The sequence below is a fragment of the Capra hircus genome, chromosome 14 (genome assembly GCF_001704415.2).
Source record: "Capra hircus breed San Clemente chromosome 14, ASM170441v1, whole genome shotgun sequence".
Lineage (NCBI taxonomy): Eukaryota > Metazoa > Chordata > Mammalia > Artiodactyla > Bovidae > Capra > Capra hircus.
The window spans coordinates 68,117,818-68,138,201 of NC_030821.1; the positions used below are offsets into that span (position 1 = coordinate 68,117,818).

At 46.6% G+C, this 20,384-nt stretch overlaps 1 protein-coding gene across 2 annotated transcripts; it reads right to left on the reverse strand.

Annotated features, from left to right (window-relative positions):
• Nucleotides 353-5,727, reverse strand: FAM84B (family with sequence similarity 84 member B). Of its 2 annotated transcripts, none has more exons than XM_018058562.1 (2): nt 5,335-5,727; nt 353-4,721 (listed from the first exon to the last, which is right to left on the reverse strand). In XM_018058562.1, exon 2 carries the CDS (start codon nt 4,623-4,625, stop codon nt 3,678-3,680), a length of 948 nt encoding a protein of 315 aa, XP_017914051.1. In that variant the 5' UTR covers nt 4,626-4,721; nt 5,335-5,727; the 3' UTR covers nt 353-3,677. The 2 variants fall into 2 exon arrangements, with proteins under 2 accessions (XP_017914051.1, XP_017914050.1); XM_018058561.1 differs by having other exon boundaries at nt 5,276-5,727.

Sequence of the window (20,384 nt, forward strand, 5' to 3'; positions counted from 1 at the left end):
ATTCTGAAACCACCGAAGACACAACATGGTCACTGATTTTATTACTTCCCCAATATAGATTCCAAAATGTGAGTGTGGTTTCCAGCAAAGTTTGCACTGATTCTGAAAAATCAATGTGTACTGAAAATTTATGTTTATGAGACATTCTTCATGAACAAGGAGCTTAGAAGCAATGGGTGATTAATTCTCACATGGTAAGTGCAGGGAGGGTTTTCAGTCATTAAATGAATTCATCAAAATATTTACTGAGCAATGCAAAAATCACGGTTAAGCTGAGGAGCTTGGCTTTCGACCAAAAAAAAAAAAAAAAGGCAGGAAAGAAGTACACAAAAAGAAAAAAAATAGAAATAAATGTAGTTAATACTAATAGATGGTTTATTGGAAACCCTCAGAGCATTTTCCAAAAGGATTTGACAAATTTTATTGTAATGAGACATAGTGAGGAAGAAATGGTTTAAAAGATGTCATCAATCTTTTATTTAACTAAGCACTTACCCTTCATTTTGAAGGAAATGATAGTCTCAAATTGGAACCTCCTTCTCAAGAAGTGGTATGAGAACATAACATTGATTTAATATATAACTGTCAACAAAAATAAAGTTTACACAATTCACTAGGAAATAAAATGCATGTGGAATTTATCAAGTTAACTGATATAATTCTCCATAGGTTACAGGTATTATCAGTAAGAACAAGACAATATAATGAAAAGTTGAATAAACCAGTTGTTTAGATACCTTGATTTAAAAAACCTCACAAATAAAACATAACTTCCCAAACAAACTCTTTCAATGATCATGACACAACAGATTTTATTCTAACTAAAAAAAAAAGGTTAGACAATCACATATCAAGTCTTCAACACAGTGGATTCCATTCTAAGGGGAAAAAAAATATAGGAAACAAGTAGTCCTTAAATTTTTTTCATTATCCATATTATACGTTGTAGAAAATTAAAGTTTTGCTTCCAAAAATATGTTTCCATGTGGTTGCGGTGTTGTTGACTGGTGCTATTAGGGACATAAGCACCAAAGACATGAGAAATGTAACCACTGAAGTATCACTTTTTCATAAAAACTAAAAATTTCCTTAAAGGTCTGGAGTAAAGTCTTCTGCTAGGTGTGTTAGTGCTATAAAGTCATTTAAATTAAATGTGGAATAAAAGCTACAAAAAGTATGAGTTCTTTTAATATAAAAAGTTGTGTAGCTGAAGTTGTGGGCTCCTTTGCTATACATAAGCAGTCTCAATAAAATATTTGCTTAAGTAAGAAAATAGAATTTGTCTGATTACATTTAGCATCCGTTCCAGTTGAGTGTCTTGCTTATCCCTGCCAGAGCTTCTGAAGAACATTAGAATCAATATTCCCTGCCTTCAAAGAGCATCTGTAATTCACAGTACAAAACAGTTCTAGAGTCTTGGTCATGAGGAGAAACAAAAATTAAATATATATATATATTTTAAAGTGCCAGATGTAGCCATTGTCTGGACATTCAAAACTCTTATCCACATCTTCAAGAAAGATGCCAACAGTTGATTCGATCCCCTTTCTTTGCAACTTCCACTGGCTGGTTGATGCTTTACTTTAACTGTGACGACCCTAATAAAACTTCCAACAGAATCACTGTTCCAAAAGCATTATGTACGTACTTCACATCTCTGTTGCTCTGTAAAAACATATGAAAAAGCCGCATCCGAAGATCTCTTAACTCTTCTAGCTCATTTTCAAGTCCTTTTATCAAAAACCTCTTCCTGAGAGGCAGAATTGCTACTATGGATGTGGATTATATAGGAGTTCTTCCTTCATGTTGAGATTTCGCACAAAGCTGCAACAAAGAGTCATTGCTATCCCTGTGCCTGATGACATTCACTTCCCACTGAAGGTTGAAAGAGGGAGACAGAGATCCGAGAGTGGAAGAGAGAGCTGGCCCAGAGCTGCGAGACAGTGCTGTTCCGTTCTTCCCTCCTGCTGCCTACACAACGGTCATTACATTCAACTTGCCCTTGACTCTGTTCAACACAAAAGACAACTCAAATCTAATAGGCTCTCCTAAATGTCTTTACCCGCTTTACCTTGCTCCGCTTTTCTACAAGCAAAAGAAAACAAACACAAAGCTGTGAGATTATTCAAGAAGGAAACTGGATTAACATTTTCAACAGGAGATCGATGTTTCTCCAAAGTCCTGGACCAGAGCTGAGTGTGGTTCATCTTTAACAGTCAAAGTGATAGGATATGTCTGGGGATTCCTGTGAAAACAGGGAACATAGCCTACGCCCTTGTAATTAAAAGAATTCATGTTGCGGTGCTATGAAGGTCTAGGCTTTTAAAACTTATGGCCTCGACTTCCTAAGTTTGAAAAAAAATGTAAGAATACAAAGAAATCCTTCAAGTTTTGCTGCCTTGATTTAAAGATCTCCAGGCAGGATGCCTGAGGATGGCCATGGCTCTATCACTTAAATATGGATCATTCAAATATGATCCTATGCTAACAGTAAAAACTGGGTCACAAAATAACTGTATAGTCCACGGGGTCACAAAGTGACTGAGCCACTTTCACTTACATATCGTATCAAGTGTGGCTAGCAATACCTTATCATTGAAATATGCCTCAAGACAAAAATTTGACCTCAGGCAAAACAGGAGTGAGTGAAGGGGGTGAGATAGCAAAGGGTAAAAAAAATGCACAGGACCACCACCAAAGCCTTAAATTAAGAAAACAAGTTACCTTCACTATACCAGAAGGGGGTTAGCAGGGGGGATTGACAGGAAATTGACCTGAGGATGAACACAGCCAGCAGGTTTAATTAGATCAGAGACACAAAGGGCTCTTCCTTCCTTTGGTAACTAACACAGCAGCTCTTAAGTGCCTACAATAGCAGGCTATAAACAAAGGCGGCAAAACAGAACCAGAATAGAATCCTTCCCTTAGCTGGCCTGTGACAACGATTTACTTGAAATCTGGGAACCGGTGGGCCGCTCAGAAGACCCAGCCAGAAGCCAGCTCCGAAAGACAAATCGCTGGGGGATGGGGCGGGCTGAGGTAGCCAAGTCTTTGTTTTGCAGCCCAAGTTTACTAAACTATTTGTTACACTTCACAGGGAGTTGTTCGGTTTCAGTCTACTGATCCCAGACCTGGTCCACGTTTCACCAGCCTTGCACCCTAAGAAAACCATAAAATAAATCACCCCAGCTTCCCGGATCCCTCACGCGGCTCCTCGGGGGATGGAAGCACACTACAAACCTGCTCTGGCCTTACTACAGGGCATCCTCCAAGCCCAGGGTAGGAGGGGAAGCGGGGCAGAAGGCAGCGGCAGGCACTGGCATTCCGAACTTGTCTCCATCCCTAAATTCAGAAGAGCTGATTTTTGACCCAAGTCCAGCAGGGATTCAAGTGTCTGGCAAGCCCACAGTTTGCCTCATCTGGGGAAAAGAAGGCGGACTAAGCCAGCGGGCAAGAGGCCGAGAAGCGCCCCAGGCCAAAGTGCTCCTACCTGCTCCCTCTTTCTCCTCCGTCCAAGATAACAAACTCAAGCCGCAGCTGGCTGCGCTTTGCGCCAACTCTCCGTTTTCCTAATGGCCCAGGAGCCCAGATGGGGCCCAGAAGGTGGTGGAGGAGGGAGTAAGAGGAGGGAGCGGGCAAGGGCGGCGGCTGCTGCAAACAGCTCCTCAGCTCCCGCGTCAGTGCACCACCGCTTCTCGGTCCTCCTCCTCCTCCCGGCCGGGCGCAGGGGGGCGCCCGGGAGGCGGCGTAGTCCGCGCAGCGTCGCTGTCGCCCTCGTCCGGCTCGACGGGGTGCAGGTGCGTGGCCAGCTCCTGCAGGACCGCGGTGCGCCCGATCTGGTCGTTGCGCCGCTTCTCCATGATCAGGTCCTCCAGGCTCTGGAACTCAAGCGTGTGGCTGCGCTGCGCAGAGAGCTGGATTTGCAGCCGGTAGGGCTGCTTGCCGATGCGCAGCTCGCCGCCGATCTTGAACTCGCGCTTGCCGTAGCGGCACCAGGCGGCGAAGCTCTCCGAGTTGCGCCAGCTCAGCTCGCGTTCCTTGGCGCCCACATGCGCTAGCGCGTTGCGCACCACGGCACTGGGGCTCAGCGGTTTGTAGCGGTATAAATCGTTCACCACGCGGCCGCGCCGGCCCTGGCTCGCGTCCGTCAAGAAGCTGTTGCTCACCTCTAGCCGGTGCAAATGCACCACCTGGAAGTTGCCCACGTAGACTGCCCAGTGTGGGTACTGCGCCTGCGACACGAACTCCACCAGATCGCCAGGCCTGCACTTGTTGAGCAGGTTCTCGGGCGTGTAGGTGCTCAGCGCCGCGGAACCCGGCGAGAAGCTTTTCTGGTAGATGCACTCATCGCGGTAGAACACGGAGCACTCCACCTCGTGCAGCCGCGGGTCATAGGGCTGCGGCGGGGGCAGCGACGGCCCGTCCCCGCCGTCGGGCAAACCCCCGCCCCCGCCCCCACCATCCGATCCCTGGGGCGGCGGCTGCTGCTCCATGTCTTCGTCGTCATTGGAGAAGATGTAGGAGACCCCGATGCGGGGCCCATCGTCCCGATCCACGCCCGTCGGGTCGGCGGTGGGCACTTCCTTGTAACTTAGGTGGGTCAGTTTCTCCACCTGGTTGCCCATCACGCTGCGGGCACACGTTCACGCCGCCGGCAGAGGAGAAAGCGAAACCACCACTAGGGTCATTGGCACCGGTCCCCGGACAGGGGTTGAGACCACCTGTTGGGAGAGGAAAGCAAGGAAGCCGTGTAGGAGGCGCTCCTTCGTGATATGGGCGATCTGTTCTTAGAGAGGAGGAAGAAAAATTGTGGGCCGGGCACCTGGAGTCATTTTACGGGGAAATCTCAGATGCAGCGAGCTTTCTCTCTCTTTTCTGCCTCCAGGGCCACGGTCACAGGAGGCCGGGCAACTCCAGCTCGCCCCTGCCCCCGGCCCTTGACCTCGCCCGGGCAGAAGCCCATTGCATCAGCGACTCCTACTGCTTCCGCCAGGGCCCTACCTGCCAATGTCAAGCAGGAAGGGGGCAAAGAAACTTTACTCCAATTCCCCTTTCCTATCCTCCCCCGCCCCACCCCTTCATCTCAGGGTCCTAAGTCGGTTCCAGAGACGTCCCCGCCCCCCTCCATCGCTAAGGAAACCCGCGAGGATCCCGCAGCGCAGCCCAGACAGGTGAGCCGCCCTACCTGGCTCACCTGCGGCGCTTCCTGCTACCTTCTCGCCCGCCCTTCCCCCGCGCACCCGCCCTCCGGCTCGGGTTACTGGCGCAAACTCACCCGCCTAGAAGTGGAGGCCGTGGGGAATTGGGAGCCCCCCGCCCCCTACCCCGCCGCACCCTGAGACTTCTAGGGCGAGTTTGCAGGTGTGGGCTCCGCGGTCTCTCCTCTCCCGGCGCCGGCGACTGCGAGGCTGGGCGGGAGGGAGCAGAGCATGTCTTGCCCCCCGCGGCTACGTAGCGCCTCGAGACTTGAAGGCGGGGAGCGGCGCCTCTTCACGCCGCACCCCTTCCCTCCTGCTGGGGCTGCTTCACCCCCTCAACCGGATCTCGCGGGGTGGGGGGAGGAGATGGGGTTCTCTAGAAGAAGGAGAAGGAAGCAGCTTCGGTGCCCGGCGGCGGCCGCTCCCGCTCGGGCCAGGCGAGCAACAAGCGCCGGAGCGGGAGGGACGGGATTGTAGATCCGGCTCCGGGCTCCCAGGGCGGGAGCGCAGCCCCTAGCATTTAAAGAGACAGGCGCTCGCTCCCAGCGCTCGGGTCTTTCTCGCACCGCGCTGAGCCTCCGGCATCCCCGCCTCCGCCCCGCCCACCCAGGCCGCGGGGCTCCGCCCAGGCCACGCCCCCGCTTCCGAGCGGGTTTAAATCCAGCTGGTAAATAACCGAAAGGCTTGTGTGGGCTGGCAGTCTTCGCGCGCTTGTGTGCACCTGAGTAATGGAGACCTTAATTACCTTCTTAGAGTAAGACCTGTAGTGGAGTCCGCGCTGCTTACTCCGGTCATGTTTTTCGGAGCTGTGAGCTTTAAAATGAAGTTGGAAAGCAATGGCCACCTGCCAGTGTAGAGAGGAGTTTGGTGTTTGTTCTGCCTCTTCATCCCCAGAGTACTTGGAGAGGGAGGAACAGTCAAGTCACTAGAAAGCAAACAGACTTTTGCTTCTTTTCTTCCCTAGAATCAATTTCTTGCCAAAGGTCACAAAATAATGTTTACTAGGACAACTGGAGAAGTACTTCTGTTTAGAGGTATTTCCAGAATAAGTCCTATGAAACTTTCAGGTAGGAAAAAAGAAAAAAAAAATTTCTTAGAAAGGAAACAAAGCAGAAAGAAGACTTGGCTAGGGACTTAATTCCAAGACCTAGGCTGTTACTAATGTCCTTCTAAGTTAGTACAAAATAGATTCTTCATAACCTCCATTGCTGTTTTGAGAATTACAGGTTCATCCAGTGGATAGTGAAAGAGGGCATTCAGCTCTGGTGGTTTATCTTGGGGGTAGAGGATGTAGGAATTGCCTAATTGTCTTTAAATTAAGGACATATTAGCAGAGGCCCTCAGTGAAAGTACTTCCTTCCTGCTAACTTACAGAAGCAAGTGACAGAAGGCCAGTACTGCCTATTAACCTAAACTAGGAGGATACTTCCTCTCTCTCCCCTCCAGGTTGGTTTTGTTTCTTGTATCTAAGATGAAAGTTACCGAAGTGTTTTGTTTTTTTAATAATGGATCAGATTGGGTGGTGGAGGGTTGACACTAAACAGACTTTCACTGAAACACCCAGAGTAATTCTTGGTGGAATTAAGAATGCAATTCAAGACCTCCTCTACTCTGCTTTCCATCACTGTTTCTTTTGACTCAGTTTTTCCAGGTAACATAATTATTTATTCAGTGTGTATTCTGATCAGTGGAAACAGGAGTATAGTAACACTATTGCGATCTTTTTTATTTTGGAGTGTGGAGGAGGAGAAATCATTCTACTTACGTACTTTTTTAACACCAGCAATCAGTATTGGCAGGGCTGTGATGGGAGTTAGTCCTTCAGCAAGTCTAAGATCACAGTATAAATTAGACCAAAACCAGACTTCTGTGTGTCTGTTGTGTAGATTAAGTATTTTCTGACCAGCCTCAGCCATGTGTGACCAGATGAGTCCCCTCCCTGGACTTTTTGATAACACATGCTCTGGGAGGTGCTGTTTTACCTGAATAGTATTTGCCACCACAAGGAGATCCAACCAGTCCATTCTGAAGGAGATCAGCCCTGGGATTTCTTTGGAGGGAATGATGCTGAAGCTGAAACTCCAGTACTTTGGCCATGTCATGCGAAGACTTAACTCATTGGAAAAGACTCTGATGCTGGGAGGGATTGGGGGCAGGAGGAGAAGGGGACGACTGAGGATGAGATGGCTGGATGGCATCACTGACTCGATGAATGTGAGTCTGAGTGGACTCCGGGAGTTGGTGATGGACAGGGAGGCCTGGCGTGCTGCGATTCATGGGGTCGCAAAGAGTCGGACACGGCTGAGCGACTGAACTGAACTGAACTGAAGAGCTCATGTAAATACCCATTTTACAAGGGAGGAAGGAGAGGAAGTGTTAGACTATGAGAACCAATGGCCAGTCATCTCATGTCTGTTAGACTGTGAAACCTCTGCTACCATCAGTTATGGTAGGCCACTTTGTCTCTAGGAGGTACTAGGTAGGCTCCCTGATGATGGGAGTTTCCATAGAAGGACACACTAGTATGGTAGTTTGGCACAGATCTAATGAGTCACTAAGCAACACCCAGTTGTCCAGGTGTCTAGCCTATTACCTTGATGAGCTCTGTTCATAACAGTGACTCAACAACAGTTTTTCTGTTTGTTTTTTTTTTTAAATAATAAAGGGTCAATTATTGGACTTTACATAAAGCATTGTTTAAACCTTAAGGGAAGCAAAACAATATTCTTGACATAACCTGAATATAAAACATTATCTGCATTTTAAGATACAATCATCTTGAATACAAGCTTGAAAACTTCAATCGATTTTTAAAAAAGTACTGATAGATGGTTTTATCATCAAAATAAATATTCAATAAATTCCAAAGTACATAGAACCATCCCAATGTAATGAATTGATATTACTGTATTTCAACCATGCATTTCTAGTTTATTTTTTGAGTATAATTACTTTAAAATGCTGTGCTAGTTTCTGCTGTACAACAAAGTGAATTAGCTAGATACATATACTCCTTCCTCTCTCCCACCCCTCCTATCCCACCCCTCAACAGCAGTTCTTGACTTGACTAACCATAAAGTCTCAGAGGGAACAGGTTCTGAGTTATCTTTATGTCTCGATACCTGGCACTCAGTAAGTGCTCGGTAAATGCTTGATGGACGCTTGAGGGGAATTCTTGGACATAGCAATAGCCTGTTTCCTATGTAGCTTCTTCCATAAATGCCTGGTTAGGACCTCCATCTGATCCCCGAGGGCTCTTGGTCAGAGGTTGCAGAATGGCTCCCAGACTTGCTTTGCTCATCTCAAATGCTTGTTTAATAAACTTAATTGATAATTTGGAGACTTGGGAAATCTCACCTAAAAATTCAGAGTTCCAGATTCACTTGAAAGTGTCAGTGATAATGAGACCATTGGGCCCACATTCCAGGACAGCAACAAAAAGCTAGAGCTGAGCAGAAATTGCCTTTGAGATGAGATGCAGCCTCCAGTTGGCCCCAGTCTCTGTCCTATTCATCTCACCTTCCTAGTGCCTTGACTGGCCCTAGGAACCTCTGTGTTGGCCACCACTGCCATCCAGTTTTATGCTATACATTATGTCACTTGATTATATGTAATTCAGCACTTGAACACATAGCATCTGGTATTATCTTTTAATTCATATACTTAAAATGTCTTTTCTAAAAAGAGCTTAATTCAAACTGTATTTTTTGAAAACCGGCTAGATACCTGTTAGTCTTAAACACCATTCATTTATTCTACAAGTATAATAGGCACTGCGTTAGGTTTTGCAGGTATTCATGTCCCCATGAGATACACAGACTCCTTCGGACAATATAAAATGTACCACAGGACAGGAAGGTAGAGGATGCTCAGGGGAAGTCTCAAGGCATGCAGATACAAAAGTGAGTGTTAAAGTGCCTGCCATCAGGAGCTTGCACCAGCTAGGGTGACCAGCCCTAAAATCAACAATGGCATCTACCACTGAGTGACCTATTCATTCTGTTATAAAGGACAATTCAACTGAAAGAAGCTAAGTGACTTCTTCCAACTGGTAAGTAGGACCATCTCACAAGCCTGCTTGATTTCAAGCCCCAATGCTCATAACCTCTTTGTTTTAAATAAGGACAAATACATTATTCAATATTTAAAAATATCTGAGTGTCTGGCTTTACTGGGCTCCAGAGATAAAGCCATGGACACAGTAGACAAAGTCCTTTCTCTTAATGGCTTTTCTATGTTGATGGGAGGAGACAATTGACAAGTTCAAGTAAATATGTATTCATTTCTGAGAGAGATAAAGGCCATCAAAAAATAGACTAGGGTGATGGGGTTGAGTAACTGTGGCTACAGAGAGGGTGGGGTTTGGGATGGGGAGGTGGGAGGGCCTTTGGATAAAACGGTCAGAGGTAGGCTCATGAAGAAGTGAAACTTGAGCTGGGACTTAAAGGCTGAGAAGGAGGTGGCCTTGGCATTCCTCCATGAGCACCAAGAGCAGAGGAATTGGAGCGTTGAGGAAAAAAGTTTGCAGCTAGAGCATGGTTAGCATCCCATGTGGCCCAGTGGTAAAGTCACCTGCCAATGCAGGAGACTTGGGTTCAATCCCTGGGTCAGGAGGATCCCCCGGAGAAGGAAAGGGCAACACACTCTAGAATGCTTGCCTGGGAAATCCTATGGACAGAGGAGCCTGAACAATAGTAACAGCACCATCAGTGAGAAGGTCTGTGATGGGTGCCGTTAGAGCCGTGGGAGAGCTTTGGGGGTTTAGGGTTGTCACTGGCCGCCCTATGGGAAGTGGACCGTACAGCGATGAGAGAGGAAGCAGGTCCTATATGGGAGGAAAGGCCTTCCAGCAGATAGAGCCTAGTGACCAAAGGGTGAAGCCCCCAAGGCACCTTCCTCAAGAGCAGCCATAAGGTAACTTGAGTTAGATTTCAATTCTCAGCCATCCTGTGGCTTCATCTTCCCTCACCAGTGACCCAAGTATCACATTCCACACACTTCCGAGGAGGAGGAGGCACTCAATAAAAGCAAGCTGTGTCAAATGCCAGTTAGTCATTCCCACAGTATTCCTGTACTGATCCAAGGGGAACAATCGGGAATTGTTTCTACCTGACAAGTTTCCCTGGAGTAGGAAATGGCAACCTACTCCAGTATTCTTGCCTGGAAAATCCCATAGACAGAGGAGCCTAGTGGGCAACAGTCCCTGGGGTCGCAAAGAGTCGGACACGACTGAGCGACTAAACAAGGCCAACCAGACAAGGCATCAGCCTCCCTGACTCTGCAAGTGTAGTGGTTGGTATCAATTTAAATGGCCCAGTCCAAGAATGTGCAAAACAAGAGCACGGGGGCAGTTATCTGATGAGGCAGTCTGGAATTCTGTCTGTTGCGAGGGCTGAGCCCCAGGTTCCTGGCAGCCGCAGATAGCTGAAAGAGTTTGCTGGAAGACAGGTTCCTCCACACCTTCCTTGTGTTGGAAAACTTCCAGACTTCACTGTGCCTCTGACCCACTGCTGGGGTTTTGTTGAGACATAGGAGGTGAGTGGTAGCAGAGTAAAAACATATGACCTGGGTTGACATGCTGTTTGCTAGGTTCTCTCACCTGCTCTCAGCCTCCTCTTCCAGTCTCGTGGAAGTGGGACTCGTGTTACTGTTTTCCCTCAACTGGGAATCCTTATATGAGACAGGATTCTCATATGGAGGAATGTGGAAGCGCCTGGAAAATCCTAAAGGCCATGTAGATGCCACATGTTATATAAAGCCACCAAACCCTGGATTAGAGGCATGTTAGGGCCAGATGATTTTAATACAGGGAGCCAAAGGGTAGATAACCATTTGCTACGGGTATCAACTTACTAAATCTCCAGTGTGTGCTTAGTCGCTCAGTTGTGTCTGACTCTTTGTGACCCCATGGACTGTAGCCCACCAGGCTCCTCTGTCCACAGGGATTCTCCAGGCAAGAATACTGGAGTAGGTTGCCATGCCCTCCTCCAGGGGATCTTCTCAACCCAGGGAGCAAACCCAGGTCTCCCTCATAGAAAGCAGAGCCACCAGGGAAGCCCAAATCTCCAATACCAGTACTAAATCTCCATACCAATGCTGCTTTTTACCAATCCTGTTCTTTTACAGATAGCAAGTCAGTGAAGGGGCTTCCCAGGTGGCGCTAGTGGTAAAGAATCCACATGCTAGTGCAGGAGACCAAGAGACACAAACTGGATCCTTGGGTTGGGAAGACCCCCTGGAGAAGAAAATGGCCACCCACTCCAGTATCCATGCCTGGAAAATCCCGTGGACGGATGAGCCTGGTGGGCTACAGTCCATGGGGTCGCAGAGTTGGACATGACTGAGCGCACACAACACAGCAGATAGAAATACAAAGGCCCAGGGCTAGGAATACTATGGATTGTGAGTGGGAGAAGCTGGATACAAATCCAAATCTGGCTGGCTTCAAGCCCGTAGTTTTCACACCACACACAGTTGCCTAAGGAGGACGAGCATATGTGTTATTCATCCAGATGCTGCCCAGTCTGAGGACCAGGGGGCTGATATATCTTCCAGGTGTAGTGACCAACTTGTCCTAGTCTGTCCTGGTTTAGCACTGAAAGCCCCACATGCTCGGCAAACTGGTCCGCTTGGCTGCTCTACCTTGGTGCTCCCTATCCTAGTCATTGCTTTCTCTGCCCCAGACGGGAGGCAGAAATGTTGCTGAGGGGGATCACGGAAGGAAAAGGAGGGGAAAGGAGAGTCAGGTGTTTTAGTCCAGACCTCACTCTAAGGGCCGCCATCCCCAAGAGGTTATACATACAGCAGCTTTGCAAACTGGGGCATCCTATAAAAGAGACGATAAATGTGACAACCTGCTTTGGGCATTCATTATTTTTCTTCTTTCTTCTTGGATTCTTTCCAAGAGGTTAGGGCAGGGCCTGTCTTCCCTTTAAGAGGACTGGCCTGCAGCCACTCCCTCTTTCTTCACCTCCATCCCCCCAGGCTACCTGACTTAGACTTTAAAACCTGCAGAAAGAGTTTTGCACAAGGGCTGCATGATTCCTCCCTCTTTAAAGAAGGGAGCACAGAGGCTGCTGAGTGTCATCCTTTATCTTGACTTCTGCATTTTATTGCCTTTCCCCCTTTGTATCCCCCAGGACAGGCTATCTCTAGCAGGCTGGGTCAGAGCTAGTCTGCCCTGCAGGTTAGGGTGTGGAGGAGATGCCTTGAGAAGGAGTCAGGGACTGTCACCCACCCCAAACCATCAGCTCTCCCTGCATTAATCCTGTGCCTAAGTGGTGAGAAAGCTTTTAACCCTTTCCTGGAAGAGGGCTTACCAGTTGGAAAAACACCAAGGCTTGTGCCTCCTGGAAGCTGGCTGTTTTAGGATGCCCCTGATAGCCTACGGTTGATGTTGAACTGGAATTTGATTTGTGCTCAGGAGTCTGAGCTTGTAGCTGGGCTCCTGCAGAAGCCTCATGAAAGATGCATTTCAACCAGGCAGTTCCAGGGGAGAGACCAGCTTAAATTACAGCTCTGCAAATCCAAATATTGGCATATCTGCAAATCCAAATGTAAGGAATTAAAAAAAAACTAAATTCTAAGAATCTTATTTTGCACTTCCTGTGCAAGAAGGAAAGGATGAGCTATTCAGAGAAGAGACAAGGCTGTCAATAACAAGAGAAGCTTCAGCAGGGCAAACCCCACCTTCTTTTCTCTCTTCGGCCATTTTTCAGGTGGCTCAGATAGTAAAGAATCTGCCTGCAATGTGGGAGACCTGGGTTCGATCCCTGGGTTCGATCCTGGAGGAGGGCATGGCAACCCACTCCAGTATTCTTGCCTGGAAAACCCCCATGGACAGAGGTGCCTTGCAGACTATAGTCCATGGGGTCACAAAGAGTCAGGCACAACTGAGAATGAGCAACTAAGCACAGCACATCCTTCCAGGGAAGAAGAGCCTCAACGAGAGAGGAAGACAGTGTTTGTTCAGCACAGTTTTCTGCAGGACTGTCTAAAGAGACCACCCCAACCAGTAATTGGGATGTTGGGCTCACCAAATCTGGTTGGTCTGTTTCTGTCTACTTTCCTCAAATCACTTCTAGGCCTGGGGCCAAGGGATTCCCACTGAGGACTGACCTCCCCATATCTGTTCACAACATAGCAGCCGCCAGCAATCCTGTGAGACTGGGAACTTAGCCATGTCATTCTTCTGCTCAAAACTCTCTCATGGCTCCCCATTTCCCTTGGAGGAAAGCCAAAGTCCTAAACCTGAGCCTGGCCTCTGTGCTCTAATACCCAGTTAAATCTCAGAGACAGATTTGGGGTGAAGTAGAAAAGAATGGCTTTATTGCTTTGCCAAGCAAAGGGGACCGTGGCAGACTAATGCCCAGGGTAGCGAGGAGTTTTATAGCAATGGTTCAAAGAGCACATGATCAGCTGGTGGACAGTCTTCTGATTGGTGGGGTGGAGGTAAGTGAGAGTCAGCATCATCAACCTTCTAGTTCCAACCAGTCTGGGTTCTGTGCGCTTGCAGACAGCACACTGTCACTTCAGTGTCTCCAAAACAGCTCAAAGATGTGTGTGTCCCTTGATGGAGAAGGAGGACCCTGCCCCGTTGTTTCTCTTGACCGCTGGTTCTTCCCTTGCTTCTGCATCTCCTCTTTTCCTTAATTAACTTCTGTTTGAATCTTCCCATTGGAACTCAGTGAGGAGCATGGGGGCTGAATGAAGCCTATTTCCTGTAATCAAAGAAATGGGAGACACAGAAAGGTTTTTGTGCCCAGGAGCCCCACAGGGTCTTGCTTGGTTTGAGTCCCTAAAATAGCCCCACAGCCCTGCCTGCCTCCTCCATTACCTCTCTGATGCCCCATAGTATTCCTAGCCCTGGCATGCGTTCCCATGTCCTCCGCATACGCTGTTCCTTCTGCCTGAAACAGTCTTCCCTCAGAAAAGTCATGGTATGCTCTTCAGTCTTGACTCGGATGTTAGCTTCTGGGTGAGCTTTCCCTGACAGCCCTATTTAAAATTTCAAATGTCCTTTTATATATACTGTTCCTTGGGGAGGAAAAAAAAAGGTACAACCTAAAAGTTGAGAGTTAGGTTTTATTCCACAGACTTGCGGCCGGACTTAAGCCCGGGAGGCAACCTCTCATATAGCTCTGAGGGACGGTTACAAAAATGGTAAAAGTGGAGCCAAGCTAGATAGGAACTTTTGCAACAAAACCTAGGTAGTCAAAAACCAAAAGATTACCGTTAATCAAAGAAAAACGGAATATCTCAAGGTAATGAATTTCACATTTTTCTGTTTATGGGAAGATGCAAGAGCCTGGGCTCATTGAGATCCTTCCTTTAATATGTACCTTAACTATGTAGGGACAATATCCCTTGTTTTTTTTTTGTTTGTTTGTTTTTTGTTTTCCTTCCTGAATCCCCTCAGGGTGCAGAGCAGAGCAGCTGCAGTGGCTGATGGCTTGATCTCTGCAACATCGTTTGTTTACTGATATGGCAGGAGACATTTTTCATCCACAGTACCCTTTTCCCCCTTTCCTCCTCTCTCTCTCTCTCACTTATTCGACTCACTTATCACCTTTTAGTATTTTATATATTTTGGGGTTTTTGAACTTTCATGCTGAAGGATCTAGCCTCAAGGTCAGAGAATTCACGGGGGTGTTATAAACAAACAGGATGCTGCTGCTGCTGCTGCTAAGTCGCTTCAGTCGTGTCCGACTCTGTGTGACCCCATAGATGGCAGCCACCAGGCTCTGCTGTCCCTGGGATTCTCCAGGCAAGAACACTGGAGTGGGTTGCCATTTCCTTCTCCAATGCATGAAAGTGAAAAGTGAAAGTGAAGGTGCTCAGTCGTGTCCGACTCTTCGCGACCCCATGGACTGCAGCCTTCCAGACTCCTCCACCCATGGGATTTTCCAGGCAAGAGTGCTGGAGTGGGGTGCCACTGCCTTCTCCAAAACAAACAGGATGGAACTAGCTAATATTTAGAGTGCTTACTGTATCTAGCACCATCCTAATAGCTTTATATGCATTCCCTCATCTAATCCTCACCTATGAGGTAGGCATTTTAGGAATCATTGATATTTTAAGAATCACTGAACTAAAATGGACAAGAATGGGCAAATTTAATTCAGATGACATTATATCTACCACTCTGGGCAAGAATCCCTTCGAAGAAATGGAGTAGCCCTCAGAGTCAATAAAAGAGTCCAAAATGCAGTGCTTGGGTGCAGCCTCAAAAACAGCAGAATAATCTCAGTTTGCTTCCAAGGCAAACCATTGAACATCACAGTAATACAAGTCTATGCCCCAACCACTAATGCTGAAGAAGATGAAGTTCAATGGTTGTAAGAGCAACATTTTACAGAATCAAAAGCAGAGGAATAGTCTATTTATGCGTCTTGTTGATGGCAACACAGCTAGTGATTTGCAGAGCCAAGATTCAGGTACAGGACAGTGCCTTGGAGTGGAGGGTAACCTCCCCCTACCCACCTTGCCCAAGATAGCAACCCATATGGCTGAGTTCCCCTCTCTTCATACTCCACGCTTCTCTTGGTCCCATCTGTGGGTGATGAAGACATTGCCTTTGCATTCATTCACAAGTCTGACTTTTCATCATCCATCTGGGCTTATTTTCTGCCAGTCTCCCAGTCACCCTCTATGTCTCAGCCACTCCAGTCCTTGGTTTATCTCACTCTTCACAAAGCTAAATTTCTCTTATTTTTTCTGCTTCCAATTAAGTCAAGTCTTTAGAGCAGTGGTACCCAGACTTTTTAGCACTGGGGACCAGTTTCATGGAAAAAAATTTTTCCACGGACAGGAGTTTGGGGTGGGGATGGTTTCAGAATGATTCAAGCACATTACATTTATTGTGCACTTTATTGTTACTATCACTTCAGCTCCATCTCAGATCATCAGACATTAGATCCTAGAGGCTGGGAACCCCTCCTTTAGAGAGAGCTTTGCTAACCAGCCTGCTACCCACCTCACTCGTCTTCAGCCTCTTCTTGTTTCCTAAAATGCCTATTACAGTACCAATAGCGAGTGCTTTGTCGCCCAGTCGTGTCCACCTCTGTGCCACCCTGTGGACTGTAGCCTGCCAGCCTCCTCTGTCCATGGGATTGCCCAGGCAAGAATACTGGAGTGGGTTGCCATTTCCTCCAACAGGGGATCTCCCTGACCCAGGGATCAAACCCCTGTCTCTTGTGTCTCCTGCATTGCCAGGCGGGTTCTTCAGCACTTTGCGCCACCTGGGAGGCCCATCACAGCAGTGATGCTGTTTGCTTATTTGCTCATCACTCCCTGTTTCTCCAGGAACCCAGACTTTGACATGTCACCATCATACCCTCAGTGTCCAGTGTCATGTCCTGCACACAGTAGAGGCTTAGCAAATATGTACTGAATAAATGAATCCTTCTTTGGGTTTGCCTGATACTCTCATCCAGTATGTGTCAGGATAAATATTTCTTTAAAAAGAGGTTTTGAGTTTCAGGGATGTGCTCAGGTTTGCAAAACTAAGGTGTTAAGTAGAACCAGGAGGAAGCTTGATGGAGTAAAGTGGGTCAAGGAGGAGAAATTAAAAAAAAAAAAAAAAAAAAAGAAGAAGAGGAAAGCAATAAGGGCCTATTAAAGAGAACAAAGAAAAGAATTTGCTAAAGTTCATTGCATGAGGGGTTGATTCCAGTTGACTAAATGAGTTATTTGACTGCCTTCAATTCAAAATAATCCTTGTACCAAAGTGGGCTCTTTGAGGGTAGTATATTCTGTCACTCTTCATTATGAACTAGCAAAAAGATGAGGTCCTATTCTCTGAGATGGCAGGGGGATTTATTCTGTGCCAGATACTGTGCTAACTACTTGTAATCATTACCTGGTCAACATTCCTCCCAACTTCAGAGGGTGGGTTCTATTATCACCCTAACTCCCATTTTAGAGCTGGGAAGGTGAAATGTAAGAGGTGACTTGTGCCTATCACAGAGCTGGCAAGTCATTCAATTGGATATGTTAATGCAAATTCATATGTCTGATGCACAAAGAGGTCAAACAAACCAAAACAACCGAAATTGGAGCAGAGAAAGTTTTATTGCAGGGCCAGGCAAGGAGATGGCTCATGTCCTAAGAAGCCTCCAGCTCCCTCAAAGGGTTTTGGCAAAGCATTTTCAAAAGCCAGGTGAGGGGTGGGTGGTCACAGGGTACCAGAAAAGATTGTACACAATTCTCTGATTGGCCGATAAAGGAAATGGGGTGGTGTCACAGAGGTGAACATTATCAGTCCTTAGGCTACAGGAGGCCTGGAGCTATCAAGTAGTTAACATCTTCCATTTGGTGGGGGTTTTAAAATGTGCAAAACAACTCAGGAAATTTGCGTCGAATACTATTATTATCAGGGTTTCCCAGGTGGTGCAGTGGTAAAGAATCCAGTTTTGATCCCTGGGTCAGGAAGATCCGCTGGGGTAGGAAATGGCAACCCACTCCAGTATTCATACCTGGAAAGTTCCCTAAACAGAGGAGCCTGGTGGACTACTGTAGTCCACAGAGTCACAAAGAGTCGAAGAAAGACGATTGAGCACACACACATACACACTATTATTATCAAGGTACTCAAGAAAGGAGTTAATAGAGGATATGGGGGAAGCCCTGTCCTGGGAAGGCCTCGTAAGGTCCCACTTGATTACAAATATGGACCCAGGCATGTCTGTATCCAAGCCCCACTAAACATGTCCTCTTTGCACTCCAACCACTGCGTGTCCCATCGACACACACAATTTGAAGCAAAATGCAGCCATTAACTCAGTGTTTCCTTTTCCTCTTCCTCCTCCTTTAATGGGCCATGATTCCCCCAGCGCAATTACGTCCAAGGGTTTCAGACAGGTTTCTGAGAATTTAGCACATGCATACTGATTGCAGAAACAAACTGATGGAAGATGGCCCCACTAGAAAAGGAACCTGAACTTTCCACATAAAGATGGCCCAGGGAGAGGGAAAAAAAACAACCTCAGGACCCTGACTAATTTGACAAATGAATGTACTACCATGGGAGGGTCTGAGTCATTAGAGCTTTGGGGATGTGCCAACTAAGATAAATAAATTGGATTTCAGCGTGTAGTACTGAATCACTGCATCCCTGCAGGCACTTAAACACAGCACTAACCTGAGCATGATGTCTGCCATTTTGGCAAGGTCAAAAAGATTTCTTTCCCACCAGGGGAATTTTCCCTCACCTAGCAATTTGCAAATTTCTGTTCCCATGGTGAAGGACTAGATCAACACTTATCAATACCGACCACAGTTCCTCAGTCCTTTTCCTTCCTCATCCTCAAGCCCCAGGGCCTTCTGCTTCCTGAGTTATTATGTAAATGACTTACAGGCAGAATCTAAAATCACCGACCAGGAACCCTCCCACCTTGACAATCTCTAGTTAACTGGATTTCTGCTTAACCGAAGGTTAAATAAAACCTCCTTGTTTCAGGCCTTGTTAGTGAAAATCTTTCTAAACTGTGTTAGTTCACTCACCTGCCTAAGTTTCTGGAGCAGAAAGAAAATAATTACATTTTTGCTTGATGATCAGACATCTTGCAGTGCCTTGGGGCACTATTCTGTGTAACAGTTTGGATTAAAATTTCACTGTACTTGTCGACTTTTGTGAGAAATGGGGCCCTTAACTGTTCTAAGTTGAAGAAGAAATTTTAATTTAATTTTGTTGAGAGAAGCATCTTGCTTTCCCTGTGCTTAGCAGAGTATCAAGGCATTTCCTCAAAAATGCTGATAAGTCATGAATGTCTGATGTGAATTTATTTATTGCTGTTCGTTTTTTCTCCCCCTAATAATAATTGTATCTGCTTGACTGATCACTAGGGATGGTTCCAGGTGTTGTGCTAAGCCCTTTACATGCTTTATATCATTGTATCCCTGCCACACAGTGAGTAGACTTTGTGCTGTGTGTATTCAGTTGTGTCCAACTCTGGTGGCCCCATGAATGGTAGCCCTCTAGGCTCCTCTGCCCATGGTATTTTCCAGGGAAGAATATTGGAGTGGGTTGCTATTTACCCTACAGATAAGCCACAGAGAGGCTGAGTGACTTGGCCAAGGTTCCAAAACTAGGAAAGTGCAAACTAGAATCCACGTTACTTGAGGAGCTTTATGGATGGTAGTCTCCATCTGCATATGAAGCTATATAGAAAGGAATGACCTTAAAACCATAAGGAAATGGAAACTACATGAAATGAGAATTGAGGTGGGGCAGACAGACAGATACACACAGGTACCTCTACCCACACCCACAGACATACACACACACAGACCCACAAGCACCCTGGTCCTAGACTCCTAAGGACAGGGTAGTAGTTTAGAGATGCAATTTTTAAATAATCTGGAAAAAAAAAAAAAGGGCCAGGTTGTTTGTTTTATAACTTACGGCTTTTTGTGAACTGATACCCTTGTAAAATAACATAGATATAAATCATTAGAAGAATGAAGAATATAATAAAATGACCTTCAAGACCAATTTGTAAAATAATTATTAGCTTTAGCATACATAAAATAAAAGTCAAATAGTTATAAAATTTCTACCAGCTCAGTCTCGATTTCTGTTCTCCTTTCTCTGTGGACAGCAGTTGGTGGATCTACAGAGGTACTCATATTTTCACTTTGCAGGGCTAGGTCAGACCAACCTTTGCTTCTCCAATAGTGGTTACCAATAAACAGGCAGTATGGGCCTCACCTGGGAGCTGAGCATGCTGGGAAATGTGGGATCTCCAGCCCCGCCCACCCCACCCCCCGATTGGCTGAACCAGGATCTGCTTTTCAACAAGATCACCACTCCAGTATTTTTCCAGGGGAAATTCCGTGGACAGAGGAAGCTGGCAGACTACAGTCCTTGGGGCTGCAAAGAGTCAGACACAACTTGGCGTCTAAACAACAACAACAACAGGTGATGCTGGTGAGCAGGTGATGCTTGGGAAGCAGTGATTTAGAACAGACTCAGAAGTCTGACCACTAGAATTAGAAGTGTTCTAATTGAGATCTATATCTCTCATATCTATGTGACCTCGGGCAAATTACTTAACAGCTCTGTGCTTCTATTCCCTAGTTTTAACAGTACACCTCTGTCTGGGCTTTTGTAAACTCTGACGGGTAATGGGCCTGGCAGGTAAAGGGCAAATGAGAGAGTGCCCAGTGGAGCCTAGCACTCTATAA

Excerpts from the sequence above, each read along its gene's own strand:
- FAM84B (XM_018058562.1), bottom strand. The coding sequence starts at position 4,625 with ATGGGCAACCAGGTGGAGAAACTGACCCACCTAAGTTACAAGGAAGTG.